This window comes from Strix aluco, chromosome 15, assembly GCF_031877795.1.
Source record: "Strix aluco isolate bStrAlu1 chromosome 15, bStrAlu1.hap1, whole genome shotgun sequence".
Classification (NCBI taxonomy): Eukaryota; Metazoa; Chordata; class Aves; order Strigiformes; family Strigidae; genus Strix; species Strix aluco.
The window spans coordinates 10,494,757-10,518,052 of NC_133945.1; the positions used below are offsets into that span (position 1 = coordinate 10,494,757).

Below are 23,296 nucleotides of genomic sequence, written 5' to 3' on the forward strand. Positions count from 1 at the left end.
AGTAGCACAGCAAAGTAAAAGGCAGGGCACTTGCACGGAGTTGGTGATTGAGGGGTTGGAGGATGGTGGTTCAGATGGAGCATCCTCGCTCCCTGAAAAGGAGACACCTCACGGAGAGGTGTCTCAGGCGTCACCCAGGCCAGTGCGCAAGGAGTGAATGGTCTGTCTGGAGAGACACAATGTGCTCAGGTTTTCTCATTTTCATCTCACAGATGAGAGCTAATACTTTGCTAATGCAGATCAGATTTTCACACAAATTCAGCTGAGAAGAAAGACCACAGAAAGAGGAATCAGATAAGTGTTAGCAGAAAGTTATTTGTTAAATGGATTTTTTATTGTTTTCCAAGAAGCCTGCACAGAGCTGTTGTCCTCTTTTTAATTCCTCTTCTGGTATTTGTTCCCTTTTTCACTGCCTCCACAATTCTCCCATTCAAGTCGAAAAAGCCACCTCCAAAAGACCAGTGTAACATTAGCAGAAATTACTAGCAGCAGTGATTTCAATATTCAAATGGGCATAATATTTAGTAATAGACTGGGAGTTGTATAAATAGAGTATGAATGCCTGGTAATGAATCATATCAATAATTTTCACATACAGGCTGTGCCTTACATTTCTCAAAGGCCTTTACAAATATCAATTGACTCTCACAGCATGCCTGCTTGGTGGAGGAGTTATTAGTTCTAGTGGAGGGTGAGGATATTGAGATGCAGAGAAATGATGCTGCTTGTGTAGTTCATGCTGGGACCCAAAGTGAGGAATAAAGTCAGAAGTTCCTCACTCCCAGATCTTAATTGTGGGGCTACACAGCTCTGTATGATTTCTTTAGCATGGCTGGAAGTGGTGGTCCTCATGGCTGGTGACTTGAGGAAGATAGTCTTTGTCAGACCCCAAAGTCTGGGGCTGACGGGATGTGGGTAAAGGCAGGAGTAGTTAATACGCAGTGAATGGCAGAACTGGTCTTGATGGTGCTGTGCTTTAAGCTTATAATCAGGAGTAACACTAGTGTCCCATGCAGGTGGGGGCTTGGAGGGTTTTTGACTTATGGAAGCATGGTTTTCCATGCAGAAAAGAGGCAGCTAATGCAGACAAACTCAGAAAGAGACAGGGGCATCTTCAATCCAGCTGTGCTTTGTAACTCTCACCCACCTCAGTCGAGGAGGGTAATAGCTGAATAGTACCTGAAGTACTGGAAGTCTCTTTTCTAGCGTAGCGTCCTACTCAGTATTCACCACATCGCCCATCTGTATTTTACTGTTGCCCTTCTTAATTCTGCAGTAAATTGTTCTAGCCTTTAACGTCTCTCACAGTGACCCAGGGATGCATTCAGTGATGGAGATCTTCTTCAGAGGAAAGAGGCAGGTTACATAGCACATGCCTCAAACAAGGGAAACCTAATTTATCTTTTGCCCTTGTGTTGTACTGAATTCACCAAGGCTGACTCACTGCCCAGGAGAAGAGGACATGCTCTCAACTTGTATAAAAACATGACATGGTACTTCTAGCCTCTTTTTTTTAAAACACATTTTATTTTGACATATTACTTGGTGTTTTGAGTGACACTGTACACTGAGATGTCGTCTTTGAGCCGGCCACAGTGGCACTTGGCTTTTTATTCTGAGAGGTTGTATCGTTTCCAAACGCATCAGTGTGTTAAGAATGCTTTAAATCAGCAGAACAAAATGCACTACACTGCACTTGTCTCTACTAAATTTCTTCTGCCTTAGCGTTGCCCAATGACCCAAATTTCACAGGTCCTGCTGGTCCCTCACAGTTCTCCACAGTCTTGACCCACCTAAGTCATTTTGCCATCTCATATTTTTTACTGTCTCCTAAGTCATCAATCATTTGGCTGAAACTAGCAATTCTTGGCATCGTGCTGCCACTCCCCCTCATGGACCACCATGGAGGTTGGCAGGGGACTGAGGATGAACGGATCGTCCAAGTTCCTCTGGAGCTGAGAGGCAAAGGGAGGAATGGGCAACCCAAAGCAATGTCTTTCCAGAGCTTCATTGCTGAGCCCCAACCCCAGTTCAGCAACTCCCACTGCTCTTCATACTGGGATCAGAGGCAGAAGGTGGCAACCTGGGACCCGCAACCCAGAATCAAATTTTACACCTTGGACCTGTAGCCTTTGGAAAGAGTGTGTGCATTTCTCAGGGCCATCCCACAGAGCCAAATTTTCGCTGTCAAGCTTATTGAGCAACTTCATTGTCTTATCTTCCAGATGAGAGTTGGTCACATCTATTCTTTTTCATCTTTTTTATCCCCTACCTCCTTATCAACCTATAGTTCAGCATGGAATTTTGCCTTTCACTGCCCGGTTTCTAAGATACGTTAATACTCTTTTTTAATGATCTTTACCTGAAGCTTTTTGATAGTCTATCTAAATAGTATTTGTAGTTTCATTAACTCTTTCAGAGAAGATTGTGTGTATTATTGTCAAGAGGACTTTCTTCTACACGTAAGCTGTGCTCTTCCAGCTGGATTATGTTATATTCCTCTAGGCTCTACCTCTGGTATTTTGTTCCATGAACTGAGTCTAGCGTGTTTAGGGAATAGATTATTTTTTTCCCCTTCTTAAGAAAAAGAAAGAAAAAGGAAAACATAGCAACAACAGCATGGCAACAGCAGCTGCTGCACAAAAGAAAAACAGGCAAACAGACTTCCGAAACATGTATTCACTGTTAAGCTATTTTTACTGGTTGGTGAGTATGTGGGAGTATTATAACAAAATAAGTGAGAAAATAGCTTACAAAGAATTCATAAGAAACTTTAGATGATAACATATCTTAATGACTTCAGCCTTCTAGCTAGCCCTCATGCTCTGTGGATTTCCACACGCACAAACATAAGGATCACCTCTGATCTACGCTATTTATATATTGCAGATTTGTCCATAGACACATATATAAAATTTCATACAAAAATTTATGTCAGTGGAGCATTAAGGTTAAATAACTGGGCACTAAAAAGTAAAGAATTGTGCATCCCTGCATAGCAACTTAAGAATAAATCCATCTCATTACGCCCGCCTCTGCCTTTGCACCTTAGTGGCAGAGGTCTCCCGGCCGTGTGGGTGTGGAGGGGCCCTGGAGCCTGGGTGTTTCTGGAGGACTGGCAGAAGCTGTACGTGGCTCCTGGCTCTGCTGCCAACCTGCTGCGTGACCCTGGGCACTTTGCATCACTCCTCTGGGGACCTATTTCCCCATTCACCTTCTGTCTGTTTGGACCACACAGGCAGAACTTCCAGCACAGAAGCACTCATATTTGTATCTTTGGGTAGAGCTCAGCCACACGTGGGGCCATGTATGTGCTAAAAAGTGACAAAATAATAAAGAATAGCATCTTCCTTGACCAGCCTGAGAAACGTTATATTTCACCATCTCCTCCCCAAAATGCCCCACTCTCACTGCAGACCAGTAAACTGTGGGAAGTCTTTAACTTCAGAATAATTCATTGAGAACTTGAGAGAAACAGCCTCAAAAGTGTTGAACTTCTTTACAGTTGCAGCCCAATCTGTTGTGCTGTGTGAGCCCTTTTTTCTGTTCAGATATGATCCATGGGAGACTGAATGCAAACACAGTCTCTTAAGTCTCCTCCGCAATCCCGATGCTTTTATTGGCACTGAGAGAAACACAGTGCAGCCCTCTGCAGCCAAAGCTAGATTCATTTGCCTTTAGAAACAACACAAATCTGTTTTCCTGGTTAAATAAAGTCATTTGCAGGGTCCTGTTGTGGGAAGGATGTGTCAGCTTGTCCTGAATGGAGCAGTCATCGGGATGAATAGGTTGGTTGTTGGGCTGGAACAGCCCTCTGCACACTGCAGGGCCCTCCCCAGCCGCGCGGAGCCCTCGCTGGGGGCCTGTGCCCGCAGCCGCCACGGGATGGCTGCAGGTGCCTCTCTGCATCACTGCAGGCTTTATTGTGAGCGTCCCCTTTCTCCACCCTTATGTGGAATTTATGATTGATTTATTGCAAAATGTTATTAATCCCACATCTCGCACGTTTCCTTCCAGCCCCACGGTTTGAGAGAATTCTGATTTCTGCAGCAAAGGAGGCAAATGGCACTCGAGCGCCGAGTCCTTTGCGTGCTTCTCCATTGCCTTTCGGGTGTAGGAAGCACATTTCTTCTTGTCTCTCAACCTCGGGTAATGCTAGTGCTTCCCTACTCTTCAGAGGTGCGAGGAGCAATAACTAGCTAATGTTTTTAATTCTTCTCATTGCTGTAGTCTTATTTATTCTGGAAAATTTGCTGTGTAACTGTTAGGGAAGGAGGTTGATTAAGTTCTCCAGAGAATATCAGGGATGAGGAAGCAGCAGATAAAGTTGTTTGGTTCCCTCTGAGGCTTTTTTTCAAATGAAGTTGAAAACAAGCAAGTGAAATGCGATGCTTAGAAGCACTTTGTTTGTAAGATTCTTTCTGGTTTTAAATTACTTCATTTAAACATCTTTGCCTATGAAACCTCCAAGGAAACTCATCCGCTTGTTTTCTTATCTGCATCTTCTGCTTTCTGAGTGTTTTTTACACAAGAAAGAATGCAAGTATCTCATGTACAATTATATATACACAAATAAATGTAACTTGAATTGTAAAATACAGGCTGGTTGAGCAGGACAGAGGTCAATGATCTAAAATAAACCTGACACCTTAGTCAGGACTTACTCTGTATTACAGCATTCATTGTTTGCTGAGGTCTTTTCCTGTGGCCTTCTGTAACATCTGAATATATATTAACACTGTTTCTATAACATATTTAGAGCACAAATAGCCTAGATTCAAGGCATTTGAAGAAATACTTCTTGACTCTTTTGCTGTTTTGTTTGTATTTTTTGCTTGTGAAAACAATTCTCAAGAGCATTGTTAGGTGTATCATAGCAGGAACACCTCTGGGCGTGCTGGGGAATGTGTGAAAGCAGGTTTCAAGAGCTTTTATTTTCACACCATGTTTCAGTTCTGTAGTGATAAATGTTTTCTGGAGTACAAACCTGGAGCCCCTCCCCTTGCACATCTCACTCCTTGAAATGTAAAAAAGCTTTTTTAAATTTCAGAGGTTTGCTTGCAGTTGGGTTGTGTCACTCTTAGCCAATAACAGGTCTGATCAGCTGTGTGGCAAGCAGCACAAAGTGGAAACTGCTGTTGATCTTAGCAGCTGATGGCATTAGACAGGTAAGGTTACTACAGGATCTATGTCAGAGAGGAAAGGTAATGGCATAGCATAAGAAAAAATGAGAGGAACGGCTCTTTTAGGCAATTCTGCATTGGCAGTTGACCTACGATTCAAGACAAGCCTGATATCCTCTACCAGAATTTTTGACCATACCCTCTGGGATGTGTACTGGGTAATTCCCACATCCTTCAGCAGGTGTGATGAATGCTGCCAAATGCGGACAGCTGGGAGAGAGGCATTTGGAGTCCCCTGAAAATCATCTTAATTCAGGGCAATACTTTAACCTGTGGGTGTGGGGGAAGAAAAATGGGTTCCTGCTCCTTGCGTGCAGCACCCTGGATCTGCAGGTAGAAACAGCCTGTGCACACACACACCCCCTGAGCTTTTAAAACCCCGTTTCATTACATGCCCAACTAGGATGTGCTCCTTTCAGCCGGATGCAGAGCATCCTGCAGGGTGACTGAATGTTAGACAGGGGCTTTGTTGCTGCAGCATTGTAACGACAGACAGCCCAATTATTTCAAATGGGCCTTAGCCAGCATGTTCAGATTTGATTAAGGACTTTTTGAAAGATAAGAAGCATTTAGAGCTGAGGGCTGGCTCCAGTCTTAGTTATTTACATCGGGATGGGGGGGGGGATAAAATCTTTTATTAGTGTCACTGTTTAAATATTTTGGCTCTCTATTCCAATATTGTGGCAAGAAGGAACCATATGTGTTCCTAGAAAGAGAGCCTAGTACAGCCGTTAATCAGGAGAGGATCTATTAATGTATTAACATTCAGAATGATGAGCAAAACCAGCATGCACTGGAGAGACTAACAAATATCTTTAGTCTGCAGTTTTCAAATGTTTGGAAAATGTTATATTCCTCCATCTTTCTAAAGCTGACTTTCTGCCAAAAGAAGTTCTCTTCTGCTGTTAATTTTAGAAAGGTTAAATCTATTTACAAAAGCAAACAGAAGTATGGAGTGATGAAAACCAGGAGCATGTGGGGAGTAACAGGCTCCCAGGCTGCAGAGTTCACTGCAGGAGCTGATCTGGCAGGGAAACTTGTAGGCATGTCCTTTCCTTTCCTTAACATTATGCAGAGTGGGAAATGTGGTTGGAGAAGATACGAAGCCTCTTTGAGTTGGCCTTTGCTTTGCAACTCCCCACCGCCACCTTTCTCCAGAAGGCAATGGAGAAAATATGTGTATGTCTGCAGATGGCTATTGGGCTTTAGGGAAGATTGCCGAAAGACTTGGCACAGGAAAAGGGCAAATTTTAAAGAGCTCGAGAGTGGGAGAGATTGCTGGTTGAGCAGCTTGGTTGCCTCAAGGTCATTGCTAATTAGCAGCATCTTGCCTAAAGAAGTGAACATTACATTTTAATGCTGCTATGAAAACCAGTCATGCTGTTTCCCCTTTGCATCCCATGCTACTGCCTGCTTTACTGTGGCATCTGGAGCAAGCTGCACAAGGGAAGGGAAGAAAGTGCTCTTAAAGGATGTGGAAGGATGCTGAAGTGGTAGCGGAGCTCAGATGAGAGAGGCTGGAGCATGACAGCTGTTACTGGATCATGCAAAAAGCCTGCCAGCAAAAATGCATCAATTCGTGTGATATCCGGGTGTCTTGTCTTCTGTTTTCATAATTGCATACATGGTGTCTGCATAAATCTTTTCCCCCCCTGCACCTCCAGCGAAAGGAGCTGACTGGCGGATGGCAGCACATCAGTGGGAGAACACCAGCAGGAAGAGACAACCAGTCAGATGTGTGTCAGCTGGGGAGGGCCAGGGCCCGAGGCACATTCCTCCGAGGTTGCTCGAACATGGTGCATTCACTAAATAGAAAACCTCTCCTTTTCCCTACGGGAAGAGGAGCATGTTCATCCAGACATGAGAACCAGCAGTGCTGTCTTGCCATGTTCTTCAGGAGGTTAGTGCCAAATGACAGCACAGGCGGCAACAGCAGAAGCTTTCAGCAAATACGTTGTAGCCCAAAGGTCTGAGTGTCCCCTTGAGGGACACAGTGAAGTTTCTTTTCCTTTTTCACTGAATACTGAAATCTTCCTATTTATTCACTCCTTAGCTGCAACCTCTGTCTCTTCAGCTGTGGGCTTCCTTCTTACAGTGAGATCAGATCTGCTCGAGGAGAGAGGAGTCCTGTGACTCTTTTGTTTCACACTGGGTTTACCCTTAAAAGCCCATTTCATGAAAGCAGAATGTACCCAACCTGCAGCGGCCAGTTGACTGGTTTCCTTACTCTCTTCGTCTTCAGGTTTTCCTGCTCGTGGACTTCCAGTCTGGTTGAGTAACCCCACAAATACAGCTACTGATAACCATGCACTTAGAAGTCTTGAAGTTCAGAAAGAAATGGTCATGTTTTTTAAATAATGACATTTTCTCCCCCAGTATAAATCTTGACTTGTGGCTATAGATGCAGTCTGAGAAATGTGCTTCCCCACAGGGAGTTTGTGAGCTTTTAAGGGTTGAAACTTATTCTTGAAGACACAAGAAAAATGTTTTGCATGTTCAAAATCAGCTTTCCTTTCCTTCTTTGACTTTCTGGGTAGTGACAACTCATGCTCACTTTGGTCCTGTTGACAGTCGTGCTGATGACAGCGATTTCAAATGAAGAAGAACGAAGAAAATGTGAGCCAGCAAAAAAGCAAGAGCAATAAAAGCGCCTTCCTTAACTCACACTAAGATTGTGAAATTTGGTTATTGATGTTGCAACAGCAACTAATGTTATTTCCAAAGCCAACACTTAAATTCCACTTTGGTAGATCATAACTATAAGCAAGTCACACAGTCCCGTAGGAAGAGGTAATTATTGACCAGTTCTTCTTGCTCCTCGTTGAGCAGTGGCTTTGGTCTCCATAGCACTGACTGAAATGTAGAGCACTGCCTCTGTGCAGAGGTGACTAATATGTGTCACCAATTTCCTTGATGTAAGGCTTAAACCTGCATTTTAGCCCGGGGTGCCAGACTATGACAAACAAGAACTAGAAGAGGGTAATGAATAAACATGGTGAGAATTTCAGCTGTAATCTGCCATCAGGTCCATCTGTTACTCCTTCCCCCACAAGCCTTGCAAACTCAATGAGCCGGGAACAGCCATGCTCCATATACTGTCCCATCCTTCAGCCACATATCTAAGGTCTAATTGTCTGCTTGTCATTAAGTTTATCACTTATGGTCTCTTGAGCCATTATTGGTCACAGGATCTTCTTGTTTAGTTCTTTAGCTCCGCTCATGACAAGACTTCCAGAAGGATGCCAAAAAGATGATGAGGATAAACGTATTAATCACACGCTGGTGTCTGCTGTATCGCAGAGTAGCAGTCGCTCCAGTGAGACGTGCCTCGCAGGCATGTGTAATCTGCTCATTTAACTGTTCCCAGCCTCATGCACTCACCCTCCATCTCTTGCAAAACTAGATGCCCAGCTCCCAAATGAGGGTTTAATTTCCCATTGGCAGCTGGTGGGTCCTGAGGTCTCTATGACCTATTTGTACCCTGTGTCATGTGCAGGCACTTCAGTTGGGGTGAGTCTCAGGGTTTGCTGCTTATTTGCTCGAATCCGGAGAAGGCAAAGCAGCAGCCCCTGGCAGGAGCACGATGCAGAAGCAGCTAAGCAGGGGAACGGCGTGTGCCTGGTGTGACTCAGTGAGCAGTGAAGGCTCCAGCAAGTTCTGTCTGTTGGTGAGCAGTGGTTTGCTCCAGGGAGTGGATGCCTATCTCCCAGGCAACGCAGCAGCTTGCAAAAAGTTGCCATCAAAATTCACCACGGTTCCAGTCGTCTCTCATCGATGCAGGGTTTTGCAAACTTAGCTGCTCATGTTCTCTTATAGACCTCATGCTCACAGCTGCAGTTCACAAGTGGAGTATCTCCCCGCTTTGGGAACCAGGCCATCTTAATTAAAGCCCACACAGATGATTTTTTTGCATTTGTCCCATGGGTGTTTCCTTCTCATGTTTCAAAAAATCCATGTTCTTGGTTCTCTGCTCCTCTGTTGCTTCCAGCTCTCCTCCCAGCAAGGGAGATGGAGAGGAATGTGGTAAGCAGCTTGACTGGTTAATGACATGAGTTCCTTTTCTAAATGAGGGATTCTTGTGCGCTGGGTTCATTTGCCAGTCCCTGGTATCTCACTCAAGTTGTCTGTCTGCTTCTGGTTGTCCTGGGAGAGAGGTTTGGGACCTGGTTTGAGTTGCACCTACTTTTCCTTTTGTGCCAAACCACCGTGTTCATTGGGGCCAGGCACAGACCAGGAACAGCCTCTGGATGTCAGGGCTGGAGAGCTACGTGAGGCTGTGATTTGGCTGGGGAAACAGAACTTAAATAACACCCTGTCCCTAGCATTGCAAGCTACAACTGCAGAGTCATTTCAGAGAAAGTAACGGGAGATTTTTCTCTCCCTAATTTATGTCTCTCCTGCATATGGCTTCTATGGAGTCACTAATGTTACAGACAGATGGGTTGGCATTTTACTAGACAGAACACATGGGCGAGATGTTGTTAATGCTTGTTAGCTACTCACTCTGCAGCTTGACCAGTCCAATACAGTCACCTCGCAGATGGTTAGAAAGCTGCAGCCTGGGTGCTGGAGCGGTCCAGCTCTGCAGCGCATGGTTCTGACAGCAGTTGGAATAACGTGCATTTGGCTACTTTTTCTGAAAGGCTCCGTTGTAGGTCGCAGATATGGGGGATCAGCACAGCTTCCCTGTATGTCAAGGAAAGACACTGATTTGTGAAGATCTTGAGCCTTTTATTGAGGTATTGGCTTTAGAGGCTTAATTTCATAGTTTTGATTTTTATGGGGTGGGATTGGAAAGATCCTGTGAGCCCTGTGCCTTGCTCTCATCTATACTCCTTCATAGTTGATGTTTATAAACATATTTAGCTGGTGAACACTGTTTAGCAGTCCTGAGGCGTGTTAAAAAGTTATAATTTATGATCTCAAGCTCTGACTTACAGCCCACTGCCGGTATTAGCTTAGAGTGGACATCCCATGCAGTTTTCCTTTCTCTGTGATGTGAATATTCTGCTGTGATTACCCTCAACCACTCTTGTATTCAGCTGAACCATTTCTAGGTATCACTTCAACAAATCTCCACAGGGGGAATCTCCTTGGTAGTTGGTTTGGAGATCCCCATCAGGATGTGAGGATGCAAAAGTAGATGCTGCAGGTGAATCATTTACGTTACCATCTTCCCCCTTTGACAATACTGATGTTCAATTTATGTGTAATGGTGGAAAGCTGAATGATATGCAGATGAGACAGGGAATTTTAGTTTCAGTACTTGTCCTTTAAAACTCTCAAAGCACTTTTGGAAAATGCATGGGTATTAATCCACACTGAGCAGTAGTTCTTCAAACCTATGATTTAAATTGGATATATTTGTCTCTGTCTGTCCTGAACTGTTGAGTAACATTAATGCACCCTGATAATAGCTGTCACATTTTACCCCGGGGGCTGCTCCTCAGTGATAGGTGAAATCACAGCAGTTCAAAGACCTGTCTTCCAGGATGAAAAGCTCTATAGGAATATTCAGATATAAAATAGTAATAGTATGAATCAAAAAATATGCTTCTCTTATTTTAAAGTCTTTGATCTTATTTTTATGGCATCACATTTGACAGTCTAAAGGGCATTAACCTGTAGGAGAAACCTTTTGACTGAAGATGCTGACTTGCCCTCCACTGCGCAGGGCACCGTCCCCCAGGATTACCACCAACCAGTTTTCCCCATCAAGAGGGGTGTAGGCACTCCCACGCACATCCCTGCTCTTTTTTATATCAGGTGCAGAAGAGCTCACATAGATCAAAACACGTAACTGTAAGGCGAAACTCACTGCTGTGCCATACACCCCACTGTTTCTTTGCTGCTGAGCTGGTGCAGCATCCAGGACCCCGTCACTTCTGTCACTCGTGTGCATAGTGCCTGGGTCGTGTTTCTGATTAAGATGGAAGTATACGAGCTGACCTCTCACGCAAAAGACATTGTGGGTTTGTGGTTCATCTCAATGTTGAATAATAAGAAAGAGAAAGGAAATGTTTGCTATAAATCTTGGTGCACGCAGGGCTGTTTCTCACTTATCCCACCCCAGCTTTCAATTTTCTTCTTGGCATTGCCAGGCGCTTGCTTTTCTTTGCTCAGCAGCTAAAAGCAGCTTTTTCATTACATTTCCTGGAAGGCCCTTTACAGGCATCCATCCCTCTCTGCCTCATAAATTCACTTTATGTAGCAAGCTGGCGACACGGGGGTCAGAGGTCTTGGCAAGAAGCAATTATTATAAGGAAGTACTCTTCCTCTTTTGGGTAACAAGAGGATATTAAAGGGGGAAAACTTCACTGCAGACAAGGAATGGTCATTTGTGAAAGGTAGGTGACTTGATTGATGAAGAGCTGGGCATCCTGCGAGAGCTACCTTGGGCAGGCATCCTGTCAGACCAGCTGAAACCTGCCTGTTACCATGAAAAAAAAAGAAGGAAACCAGTAAACAGTTTGCTAAATAACCTCATAAATATTTCCAGCCGTAAGCACATCTTGTGGTACAATTTTGGGGTTTTTTGTTTTTTAATATTTCTCTAATTTTAAATGAACAGCCTCTAATTAAAGTTATTCAGTGACTACCTGGGGACCTGGTATTTGAGCAGTGCGTGATGCTTAGGAGAGATTGATTGGTGGTGAGGCGTAACTCAATTGGGGGATTTTCATAATGATATCATCACCCGAGAGAGCCAAGTTTGAGCAATTAAATCTCAAAACCTTGTGTTTAGGTTGTTATAACTTCAGCAGGCAGTTTCCACATGTGCGCACACACACACATGCTTTTCCTGGGAATTTGCTGGGCACTGCAGTTTTTTGTCTGGCTCTGTGCTTGGTGGGCTGCCCCATGTGTGTGCGTGCCTGTCCGGAGTGACCCAAAGTGGTGATATATCAGCTTTGCAGACCCAGGGAGAATGTGCCAGCCTGCTCGGCATCAGTGTTTTCCCCCTCAACATCCGCACATGGACAAGATGGCCTTTGACATTTAGAAAAATCTCAGCATCCGAAGCAAGAGGCAGAAACAAAAGGATTTTCTCATTTAAAGGTCAGAGCGGCAGCTTCTTAAAAGTTATTTTCAAATAGGTTTGTTGGGCTGTGACAGGGTTTATGTGTATTAATGGGTGCCGAGCTAGGTGGTGGGCGCCTCGGGGAAGGCATGAGAGGGAGGCGAGGGGCTGTCAGGACCCCCGGTGTGCCCAAGGCACTTGGTGGCAGAGGGCCTGTGGCACACATGGCGATGGTGCTGTGGAAATTTCAGGAGGTGATCGGATGGCACAGCTGACCCCGAGGACTTCTGCTGGTGAGGGAAGGATTTGGGAAGAGAGTGACTATGCCGTGTGACGAGGAGGTCTGAGGGATTCAAGTGGTGAAGGCAGATTACCAAAGGGATCGATCTGGTGGGGAGATGTGCATAACCTGTGTTGGAGCTGGTGCCACAGCAGGCTTTCAGGTGGGGGTGGGGAACACCACAAGAACAAGGGAGATGGCAGTAAGAACTGGCTCAGAGAGAGGAGAATGTGGCCGCAACATGGCCCATAATGCCAGAGGAGCCTGTGGACCTGAACGGAGCAGGGAGAAGCTCTGTGTGGGGTCTCAGATGTGAAGCCATGGTGCCCCTTCCCACAGCACACACAGGGCTGTTTGCCGTGTGTATTCAGAGCAGTTGTGTGCAGGGACACAGCATGGACAGTGATTTATGGAAGGAGCATAGCAGATGAGATGGTGCCTCCACGATACATTCACTGGGTAAATGTCACTGGGCAATGATTCACTTGCTCGTTTTGACCCCTAATACATCTTAGCCTTGAAAAGTACTGTCTACCATAGAGCATGGCCAAGCAGCGTCTGCAAAGCAAAGGCTTGTGACTGTGCCAAGGGGTGGAAAGCCACTCCGGCAGCCCTGCCAAAGTCCTAGACTTCATCCTTCCTCACGCTGCAGAGGCGTCTGAACAGGGGTTCCCAAGCTGAGACACAACTCTTGCCTGCTGTGCCTGGCACAAAGCTCCACCATCGCTGTTGTCAGCTCGCCAAAACCCATGCAAGAACTCCACCTCCACCACTTGCGGGGATGTGTTTGAAGATGCAGGAGCACGTCCCGCATGGATTGCAGTTGTGCTTTCTCGGTGTGGAAATCAGAGGTAGAATATCCCCACTTTATGCTGATTGAATGATGAAGCCCTCTTCTCCCTTTTTCTGCATTTCTACACCATGTTTCCTCATGATACCACATCCCTATGTCAGCCTTCTCCTTGGGGCATGCAGCCACTCTCTTTTCAATCTTATTCCAGAGTCTGAACGTCTACAGGACATTGGGTCTTATGCTCAACCAGTATTTTTCAAGAAGCATCCTTTGCGTGGTTAAAGTCACACTGCATGCCAGTTTAGAGCGGATGGCACTTTTGGAGCCAGAATGGGGGCTTCCATTGTTTTTAGCTACCAGAATACGTCAGAAAGTAGAGGAAAAGGGCATACAATAAACTAAAAAATTGGTATATCTAGTTCAGAGTGCACTTCTGAACCATATGTTAGCTTGTAAATGACCGAAAGAGACACTTTCACACTTTTGACATAGCTACCTCTCAGCTGGTGGAACAAGCGGAGAAATAAATGCTGGAATTTGGCTTTCAGGGAGGATTTCTGTGCAACAGCAGCATGGGGGCGAAGAGCCATCTCAGCAGATTCAGTGAGTCAGAAGCTCTGTACATGTTACGTTGAAGCAACAACAGTTGAGAGAGCCTCCTCTGTGCTCCATACGTGCGGCACTACCAGCCCGCTCCAGCCAGCTGCAGGTCCATCCCCCAGCAGGGACATTTGGGAATGCCTGCTGCTCCTCCACATCTTCTGCGTTGTCTGCTCCTTGCTGAGATGGTCCCTGTTGGAGAGGAGAACTCACTTTTCTACCACACTTGGTGGTTATTTGAGAGACTTTTATATGTATATCTAAAGTAGAGAGCCTTGAATAATTTACCAATTTCCAGGGTTAAGAGGAAGATTTATGATGTTTCCTTCTGGCAGGTGGCAGCTGATCTTGATTCTCATGGAAAAACAATTGTACTAACGGCTTCTTTCTCCGAGCAGATCCAGAGGCAGCTACTGCAAGTTTATGTCGCCATGTGGTAAATAGACCTGTCGTCTTGTGTTTTACAATATAGTGAAACCTGCTCACTGATCTGATTGCTCTATGGGGTAGTACAGCTTGCGAGGAGAGAAACGGGGTGTCACCCTTCAAATCTATGACAGGAGTTGCATCCCCCCACCAGCAGAACCGAGCGTGCGGTAACATGGGGCAAAGATTGATTTCCATTGCTTTTCTAGAAAAGGTCCCGATAGGCCTTAAATCAGACTGAACTGGCAACGGAGCTTAGCGAAAGCTGGAATCATTTCTTTTGCAAGTATTTGAGTTCTGAATAAAACATAACATAGACCTGAATCTCAGTAGTTTAGTGAGCCAGACAGATTTTTTCCATGAATTAGAAGAAACCAATATAGGTCTGTGTAAAGAGTACTCTCATAGTACTTAGCTTCAGCATCCTGGGCTGCTCTGTGCTCAGGGAAACTGGGGGTGCGGGGGGAATATTTGCATCCCCAGTGAAGCATTGCACGTAGCTGGCTCACTCAGCACAGTGGGGAAAGGGGGAGTGAAGCATGATGGTGGTCCCCAAAGTCTTGCATTGACTCCCCTGTGCATTGACTATGGGGCGGATGGGTGTACTCACAAGCTCAGCTTTTCCTTTGATCCTGTGTTTTTGGTTTGACTCTAAATCGTGATGCTTTTTCTTTCACGTTTCTCTTTAAAAGCAACAACACACTGTAGTAACATAGCTCTGAGAAAGGCGTGTCAATAGCGTTGGGCACAGAATATTTAGGGCCGGGTTCGAACATGCTCTGGTCTCTCTTGCCCCATTCCCACTCACAGACTGTCCCCATGGATCAGTGACACTTGTTCAGGTTCCTCAGCTTCACATTTTCTTCCTAGACAGGCTTGGGTGGCTCGTGGCTTCATCTAAACTTAGAATTCCCAGGGATGCATCATCGGAGTGAATGGCAATTGTATTACATGGAGTGTGTCATGTGAATAGTTGGTATGTGCTGATATGCTGTCACCTGCAAGTTCTTGTTAGCAGGGGTTGTGTCCAGGAGTTTTTCTTTGAGGTTTGAGACTTTTTTTTAGTTTAAAAAATTGATTAAAAATGAGTGGAGGGAGTCCTAGCTATGAACTGCAAAGAAGAGGACTCTAGTGCCCTTACAGCTTTGAGGAACTGGAAATTTTGTCTTTGTATCTTTCATAAATCCAGTTTTTAGAGCTGAAGTCACAGGTATGCTCTGCATTGATCCAAACTGATGTGAAAGAACCAGAACCTGCAGCATTCATTCAGCAGAGCATCCCCTCCAGTGTTCTCCTGCTCCGTGCTCCCGCACGCCCCTGCACATCCCCTGCTCGCTCCCACTCCCACGCTTCCCTCTCTGCCTGCAACTCGCCGGGTGCACCAGGCAGGGTGCAGGCTGGCGTTTGAAAAGAAATCTTGTGAATTAATGGGAACATATTGCTATTATTTCGTATAATCACTTTATTTGTAAAGGACATGCTGCAAAGGTACTCCTGCTGCTGAACTCAAAGCAACAAATCTATCTATATATTCCAGTCTGTACTACATTATGAACAGATGGGTGAAGAAAAAAAAGCAATAAAAACAAATAATAAGAAAGGTAACAATGACAGCAATTTTAAAACACTCCCAGGGAAAAAAAAAAAAGTTTTAAAATTTTTTTAAAAGCAGTGTGAGATTGAATGAACTGAACTTCAAGTGCATCCATCCTCAAAGGTAGCATGTAAACATCTCCTGGCAGAGGAAGAATTGCCTTTTTTCCAAGTGGCTGCCTTCTTGCCTTGTTCCTGTTACAGAAGTGATCTTAAAAAACCTGGGTGAGATGTCTGGGGTTTGGAAGCATTTGGTGGTTTTTGGATTTTTTGGAGTTCGTGGGGAGGCAGAGGCCATGGAGGGGAGGATAGTGCTTCCCTTGACCATCCAACAACTGAGAGAAACCACAGTCCTGTTGAACTCAAATAGCAGTCTTCTCAGAAACACGTATTTGTTCACGTAACTTTCTCTGAACATTATTCTTCTGCCGCTGCTGAAGGAGGAAACTTCGGTTATGAAGAATAGTAGAGAGAGATTACCATTAATCTCACAAAAAAGAAATTATCCAAATGTAGCCTTCACCCGCAATGCCAGTGAGCTCAAAGTAGAGGGGAAATTTAAAACATTTATGTTATGCCCTTTCCCAGATCATAAAACACAAGCAAATGGTCTGGCACTGGATGCTAAATTTCTTAAGGAACTTGCTTTAATTAATTAAACTAGTAAACCAATTAATGGATTTACTTGTAAATTCTTAGAAAATTAATTCTGTGCCCAAAGAGTGTTTTAAATCTTCGAAGGAGGCAGTGTGTATTTTCATACAGAGCTTGAATTCCCATTTTAGATGAATCCAATTCAGCGCTGACTTTGGAGACACAAGCGATGCATTCATAATACTCGGACCTTCCTCCCAAATACCCGCGCTTCCCATCGGCTGAATCTGGGAGGGATTTGCAAAACAAAACCTGTGCTGCTTTCACAGCACCCAGCCCCTGTACTAGCTCCTAGCTATGCTACAGCCTCGCATTGCGCTTCTGGCTTTACATGGATTGTGGATGTACGTCCCTCCCTGTGCCTCCAACGGGCTTCTTCATTTGCCATCTCTGCCCTGTTCCTCCTTAGCCTCTTTGATCTGACCCAGTGATACATCAGATGTGCAGAAAGCAAGTCAGGTAGCTCCAGTAAGCAGCGGATTAAAGCACTGAAAATCCTTTGGAGTTGCTGAAAAACAACCAAGCCGAAGTGGAGGAGATTTAAACAAAAGCTAATTTACTTTTCCACGCAGAAACCTTGTTTAGATTCCCTGCCTGGCTCAGGGGTGACGGGGACATCCTTGGCACCTTGCGCTCTTCGCAATCCAAAGTGACACATACATGAAAAGTTCATAATCAAATGTGTCCAGGCTCCTGTGAACATGAAATCAGAAACGAGCAGGTTCCCCAGGGCTCTCGGCAGTTATCGCTTCCCTTCTCTCCTAGCAGGTGAAGCCATGTTTTTCCCTTCACGTGGCAATCTTGGCTCTTGGCATCTGGGGTGAGGATCTGCCCCTCTCCTGCAGACCCCAGGGGGATGCCAGCTTTGCCTGGCACTGCCTGTGCTGCCCCGCCTTGGCTCCAAGGGGAAGCAGAGCTGCAGAGCAATTAGGAATAGGAGCATTTTGAAGAGGAAAATGGCAGGGGAAAAAATTAGCATTTGGGCTGTGATGTTTTTGCTGTTTATTAATAAGCAAGCTGCTTTTGTGCCTCCGGGGGCAGGAGAGGCTTCAAGCATTCCTTATTTCTCTTGCATTTATCTTTTTTTTTGCTTGTTTTATGTGTTACAGGAGATTTGTAATGTCTTCCCACATGTTGAGTTTCCTTATTTTCATGAGAGCATCTCTGGAATAATTCCTCTGGAGCTCTCGGCTATGCGCTGCCGGGCTGATTTAAACATCCAGAAACACTTTAGGGATGCGGGGTGGTTCAGCAGCTCATTGGGAGGGAGTCGTGTTAATTAGGAACAGGTCTGCTTTCTCCCACAGAAGTGGAATGACTTCAGGGATAAGTGTTTTCATGGAGGGAAAGCCCCTGTGCGTAGCTTCTGCCACCCGAGACCTGGGTGAGCCTGATACAGGCACCCCAGTTCTGCGCCAGCAGCACAGCCTGGCCCCTGTGCAGCCTCTTTCCAGGATGTTCGAACCCCTCATCTCTCAACCACCCCATTTGTCACTGGGGGCGGTTCACCCAGGGGCCTTGTGTGGGGACGTTAGACACGCACAACTCAATAACAGCCCAGTTACCCATGTGCTGAACACCTGCGCTGCAGCAGATAACGTCCGTGATTACAGGCAGCTCTGTGCCGAAGGGGGCTTCAGGGCGATGCCGCTAGCTCTTCCCCGCCCTGTGGGAGGTGTATTAATGGACTGCTGTATTAATGGACTTGTTCTTCTTTCCCCTCAGGCCTCCAGCTCCTCCGGTGGAAAAATGCAGCTTCTGGAAACCGAGTTCTCGCGAACCATCCGGGAGCTTATCGAACTCCACCTGCTTCGCCAGGACAGCATCCCAGCCTTCCTCAGCGCACTCACCCTCGACCTCTTCAGCCGCCAGACCATCGCTTAGCGTCCCGCCAACAGCCAGGTGTGCAGCACTCCTGGGCAGGACACTTGAGGTAGCGAGGACAAATTCTCCCCTTCCACTCTTAATTTGTGTCATTGGGTTGCTTCTGTTTTGCAGGGAACTCTTTCTTCCCCCTTCTTTCATGCTGATTCCCAAACAGCACCGATTCCTTTGAAAAGTATCATTACCCTCCTGTGGGAGGGCAAGTCTGTGCCAAGACCCAATCCCTGCCTTTGAACTGGGAAATGTGTTCATCACTGCCCAGACTCTCAGCATCTCTCTGGGAATACGGTGGGAACTGCTGGTTTGAGGACCCGCAGCATCACCTTTTGCAGCTTTTCGCAAAAGGATCCTCCAGATCGGGGCCCCACCAGAGAGACAAGCCTTGCGGGAGGCTGGTGCTTCCTGACTTGTCCTTTCCTAATGGGAGCCAAGGGCTTGGTCCCTGAGGACAGGGACCTGGGGCAGGATCAGTCATGAGTAGCAGTTTCTTTGTGGATACCTCCTGCTCTTGCAAACAAGTCATCACTCAACAGGGTAGAAATTATTTTCAAGATATCCAGTTACCTGAGTCTGCCATCACTCAGCAGACAAGCGTAAGTGGCTGTTTGAAGACCCTATACCTGTGTTGACACCTCTGCGTTGTGTAGTGTGCTCAGATGTCACTGGCATGCTTTTTGTTCCTCACTGGGACTCTTGGGCTCTTGGTTATCTCAGGACTAGGGAAGGTGGGAGGGAGCTCTTTGGGGTGTGCTCACTGCTGCTGCCTGCCCCCAGGCTGTAGGTACCTGCTCACCTGGCTGGGGTTCTCTCTCCTTCTCTCCGCCGTGGAGGATGGAGCACCCCTTGAAGTCTGATATTTTGTGTTACAATGGATATAGCTCTTCTGTGGTAAGAATAAAGTGTCACTTCCCAAACTGTATGTACGAGTCCTTTATTTGGGATATACACTGTGCTCCCCTTGTGTGTGTAAAGCATGACAATGAATTGTCCATCAGTGGTCCGATGCTGCTACTGCTTTGAGAAGAGAGGGCATCACTATCTCAGTTTTTCCAGGCAAGTCTCATTCATGCTGTAAACCAGAATAGTTTGTTATGAACTTCTGTGTGTATTGATTTCCTCTTGATATCAGCAGGAACATACTTCCTAAGCTTGGAGAGAAAGTAGCAGTAAGCAGGCTAGAAAGTTAGCTTCGATGCTCACAGTGGCTGCAGGGTTGGCCATGCATGCTGGAGTCATGCTGGGACCTGTCCACGTGTCTACAGACATGGAAAAGAGCTGCTATAGACCCAACTGATCAGAGGTGGAGGGACAAATGTGTGCTCCGGGGAGGCTGCAGCCCCCATCTCCCCAACCCTCCTCTCCACAGGCTTTGCAGGGAAGTGCAATAGCAGAAGTTTGGCATTTTCTCTTCTGCTTGAAGAAGTCCTGGTGGAAGATGAATTGCCTGACATGCTGTGCCAGGGGAACGCTGCCTGATTCATATGCGCGACGTGGCACTGAGAGTCGCCTTCCTCAGTCATGGGGAAAATGAATCATGACGTCAGCCGCATTCGGCTCCTCCGCCAACACAATAGCGGATCCTGGCTGCCTCTGGAAATTTTCTTCTGGCTCCTCGCAGGAGAAATGAAGTAATTAATAAGTTTACAATAAACCCTCTATCTTAGCAAAACACGGGTGAGGCGAGAAGCGATGCTGGAGAGTGACAAGGGAAAACACGTTCTGCTCGTTGGAAAGTTGCCTCCCAAGAGTGAAAGGATAATAAGTTGGGGTAGAAAACACAGTAGTCTTCTGAGACGCCTTTGGCGGGGAGGAGAGACAGATGAATTACCGCTCTGCACCCCGTTGTCCCAGCAAGACTGATTTGTTCAACTAAGTTTAGTACAGCAGCACGGCTGGGAGAGGTGTGTCGTGAGGATGGGTGCTTGGCTAGATGTGCCGGTGAGGGGCAGCATGTGGGCCTGCCCATGGCTTGGGAACCTGCTGGGGTAACTGTCCTGCTTTGGCCAGCAGCACCTCTGCCCTGTTCGTGGCGTTAGGCTGTTGCACAGCGAGTAGGCTTGGGCACTATGTGAAGCTGGGACTTTGGGGAAGCTTGGCTGCTGTAAGGCTCACTGATGGAGGCCTGGGAGCATTCGTGTGGAAGTGTGACCATTGCAAAGCCACCTGGGCCACCTGTGGGACACGGGCTTGCGGTTGGGCACCGGGAAGAAGAGCTGAGACTCCCCGGTTTCTAGCTTCAACACTGAATTCAGGATGGAGCCCCAAATATATGGCTGTACCCTGCTGCCATGGCAGCTCCCATCTCTGCCGCCGTCATTATACTGCTTGTCTCAGCCATGACGGAGCTGCGAGGACCAACTGCAACGCTGAATTTCACAGTGATTGCTCATTCCATGCCCCATCCTACATGGGGCTCGGCTGCCCATCGTGGGGCCCTGCCACCATGTTCACCCCCTGCATCCCCCCTCCATGGGTGCAGCCCCCCGGGGCAGTGCCATCAGAGACCCTGGTTGCCACCGATGGTTGACCATCAGCGAACCGGGCTTCAGCTGCCCCAGGTGGTGGGGGCACAAGTTTCATCTGGTTTTGGCTCATCCCTTGCAAAGCTCCAGCCCTGTTCATGGAAAATCCTTTTAGAAAATCTGGGGAGATCGGTAATCCATTTGCAGTGGGTTGGAGGGGAGAGGTGAGTGTTAACAAGTGTGCCTATGCTCGCTGGGTCTCCGTGCACGCTTCCTGGGTTTATATGCTATAAACTGTAAAATATGATTTATTAATGCACGGCTGGGGGACTGTGTGTGTCAGAGCACTGTCTTGTTTGCAGTGTTGCCTGAAGCTTCCCTTCACTCAAACTGCTTGCGAGCCCCCGCTCCTCTACTGATCAACCCTTTTCATCTGCGTGAATATATAAATGCCAAACATGAGCAAAGAGCTGTAAAGTACTGCCATACGGTCCTTGAAAGCAGCCAAGCTCTTGGCTAAGGCAGGTATTGCAAATTTCACGCTTCTCCTAAGGTCGCATCTCTGAACTTGGAGCCTTTTGCTCCTGCTTTTTGTCTCCTGGCTCTTAGCATCATTGTGTGTTGTTCGCAGGAGCCTGAGTTGTCCTGGAAGTGCCTGAGAGGAACTAGGGAAACCCTTTTGGGGTGACCTATGAGAACCTTGGGGTTCGTAAGTGTTGTTATGGATCTTCCCCATGTGATGCTGTAGGAGGAAAGGAAGAAGAAGGGGGAAGAGCATGAAGCTCTGATGGAGGTGGATACCTAGGGAGTGAAAGGGCATGAGTGGGGCTGGGCACAGATGGAGAGGAAGAAACAGGGTTCTGGACAGAAAGGGAAGCCACAGTTTCTAAACTAAAGAAAGAAAAGCCATCCTTTCCCACTGGCTGACTGACACTGTCTCCAGAGGCTGTGTGGCTGCCTGGGCCTGGGCTCTCCCCACCGCCAGGGCTGGAAAGTTGCTGGTTTTCCTTCCCGCCCCTGGCCACAGCGGGGCTCTGGCTGGAGGCCCCCTCCTCTCCCCTTCCCAGCTGCGTGGGGGCCCCTGCCTCAGGGCGCAGATCGCAGCCCTCCAGGGTGTGCAGCCCTGCTGTTCAGAGGCTGTTGCCTTTCACCCTCCCACAACCCCCCAGGGTTTTTCCCTCCCTAAGGGTAGAGAGGCCTTTCCCTCCCCACAGCTGCTTGCAAAGTGCCTTCTCCCTCCTGCCTCTCTGGGCAGAGCTGGGGTTGGTTACTGGGGGTGGCCGATGCAGCCACAGTCTGGGCAGCCCTGGGCTCCAGGTGGGCAGGAGAACTACGATGAGCATCCCCAGGTACCTCCTCCCACTGCTGCTGGGTTGGAGGGAGAGCTGCAATGGCTCATGGGGGTGCAGAGAGGATTGGGGTATGAAGAGCAATGAGGCAGGAGCAATCCCACTCCTGGCTCTTGGATTTTCTGCCTGTTCTGGGACAAGCCAGCGAGGCCCTTCTGCACTGCGGGCTCTGTAAAATGAGAATATCACTTCCCAGTCATGGCCTCCCAACACCAGCCAGCAGTGAAGGTTATTTGATCCCAGATGCAGCCCTACGGGGGGCCCAGATGGGTAGCATCATCCCACCGGTGCTTATGATCGTTGGGGTCAGACACAGCATCTCGTAGCTGCGACGCCGGCGTTGCTGTCGGTTCTCCATCACTCCCCTCCGCTCACTCCAATGCACCAAAGAAACACGGAGCGGCACCCGCCCTTTTCATTTCCCAACCCCAGCAGCGGGCTGAGAGACAGCTGAGAATGGTGTGAGTTGGGCTGATGGGCGGACGTGTCAAAATAAGCCTCGGGGGAGAGAGGCAAAAGCCTTCCTAGGACATCACCAAGGTAATGTCAGACCCCGGCAGCCAATGCTGCTCAGTGTGGGAGATGACGCAGCCAGGGCAGGTTTGGTTCTGTTATAGCTTTTAGCTCTTCAGAGATGTTGGGAACACAATGACGGTGTCAGATGCCAGGTGACCAGAGCTAACGATGGTGCATTCTTGATGAGGCAAGTGTAGTAGCTGGGAAGGACAGAACGGGATTTCTGGGCTGGTGTAAATCACAGTCGTGCTGCCTGCTGTGACAGCACATTCGGATTTAATAACAGCAGTGCTAAAAGTTGCATGATATTTAAAAGCTACAAAATGCGCCCACTCTGATCAAGGGAGGGATATTAAATAAATAAATAAATAAATAATCAGCAAAGCTTTTTCACGAAGTCTTTTTTAAATATTAAAGCCCCATCCTTCCAAACAGGAAAGCTTTTTTCAGGCTAAGAGGAGCGAGTGAACGGCATCTGATGATATCGCATTGACACAAGTGTCTAGAAAAATAGGGTAGGAATGTATGATCTGTT

The 23,296-nt window shown here is 47.0% G+C and overlaps 1 protein-coding gene across 3 annotated transcripts in view; it reads left to right on the top strand.

The window, feature by feature from the left end:
• MAD1L1 (mitotic arrest deficient 1 like 1) overlaps nucleotides 1-19,348 on the top strand; it is a 379,581-nt gene extending 360,233 nt beyond the window's left edge. For all 3 annotated transcript variants that reach the window (XM_074841020.1, XM_074841021.1, XM_074841023.1), the window contains one exon: nucleotides 18,276-19,348. In XM_074841020.1, the coding sequence (XP_074697121.1) occupies nucleotides 18,276-18,434 (159 nt within the window). In that variant the 3' untranslated portion in view covers nucleotides 18,435-19,348. The remainder of the gene's footprint in view (nucleotides 1-18,275) is intronic.
• The last annotated feature ends 3,948 nt before the right edge of the window (nucleotides 19,349-23,296 follow it).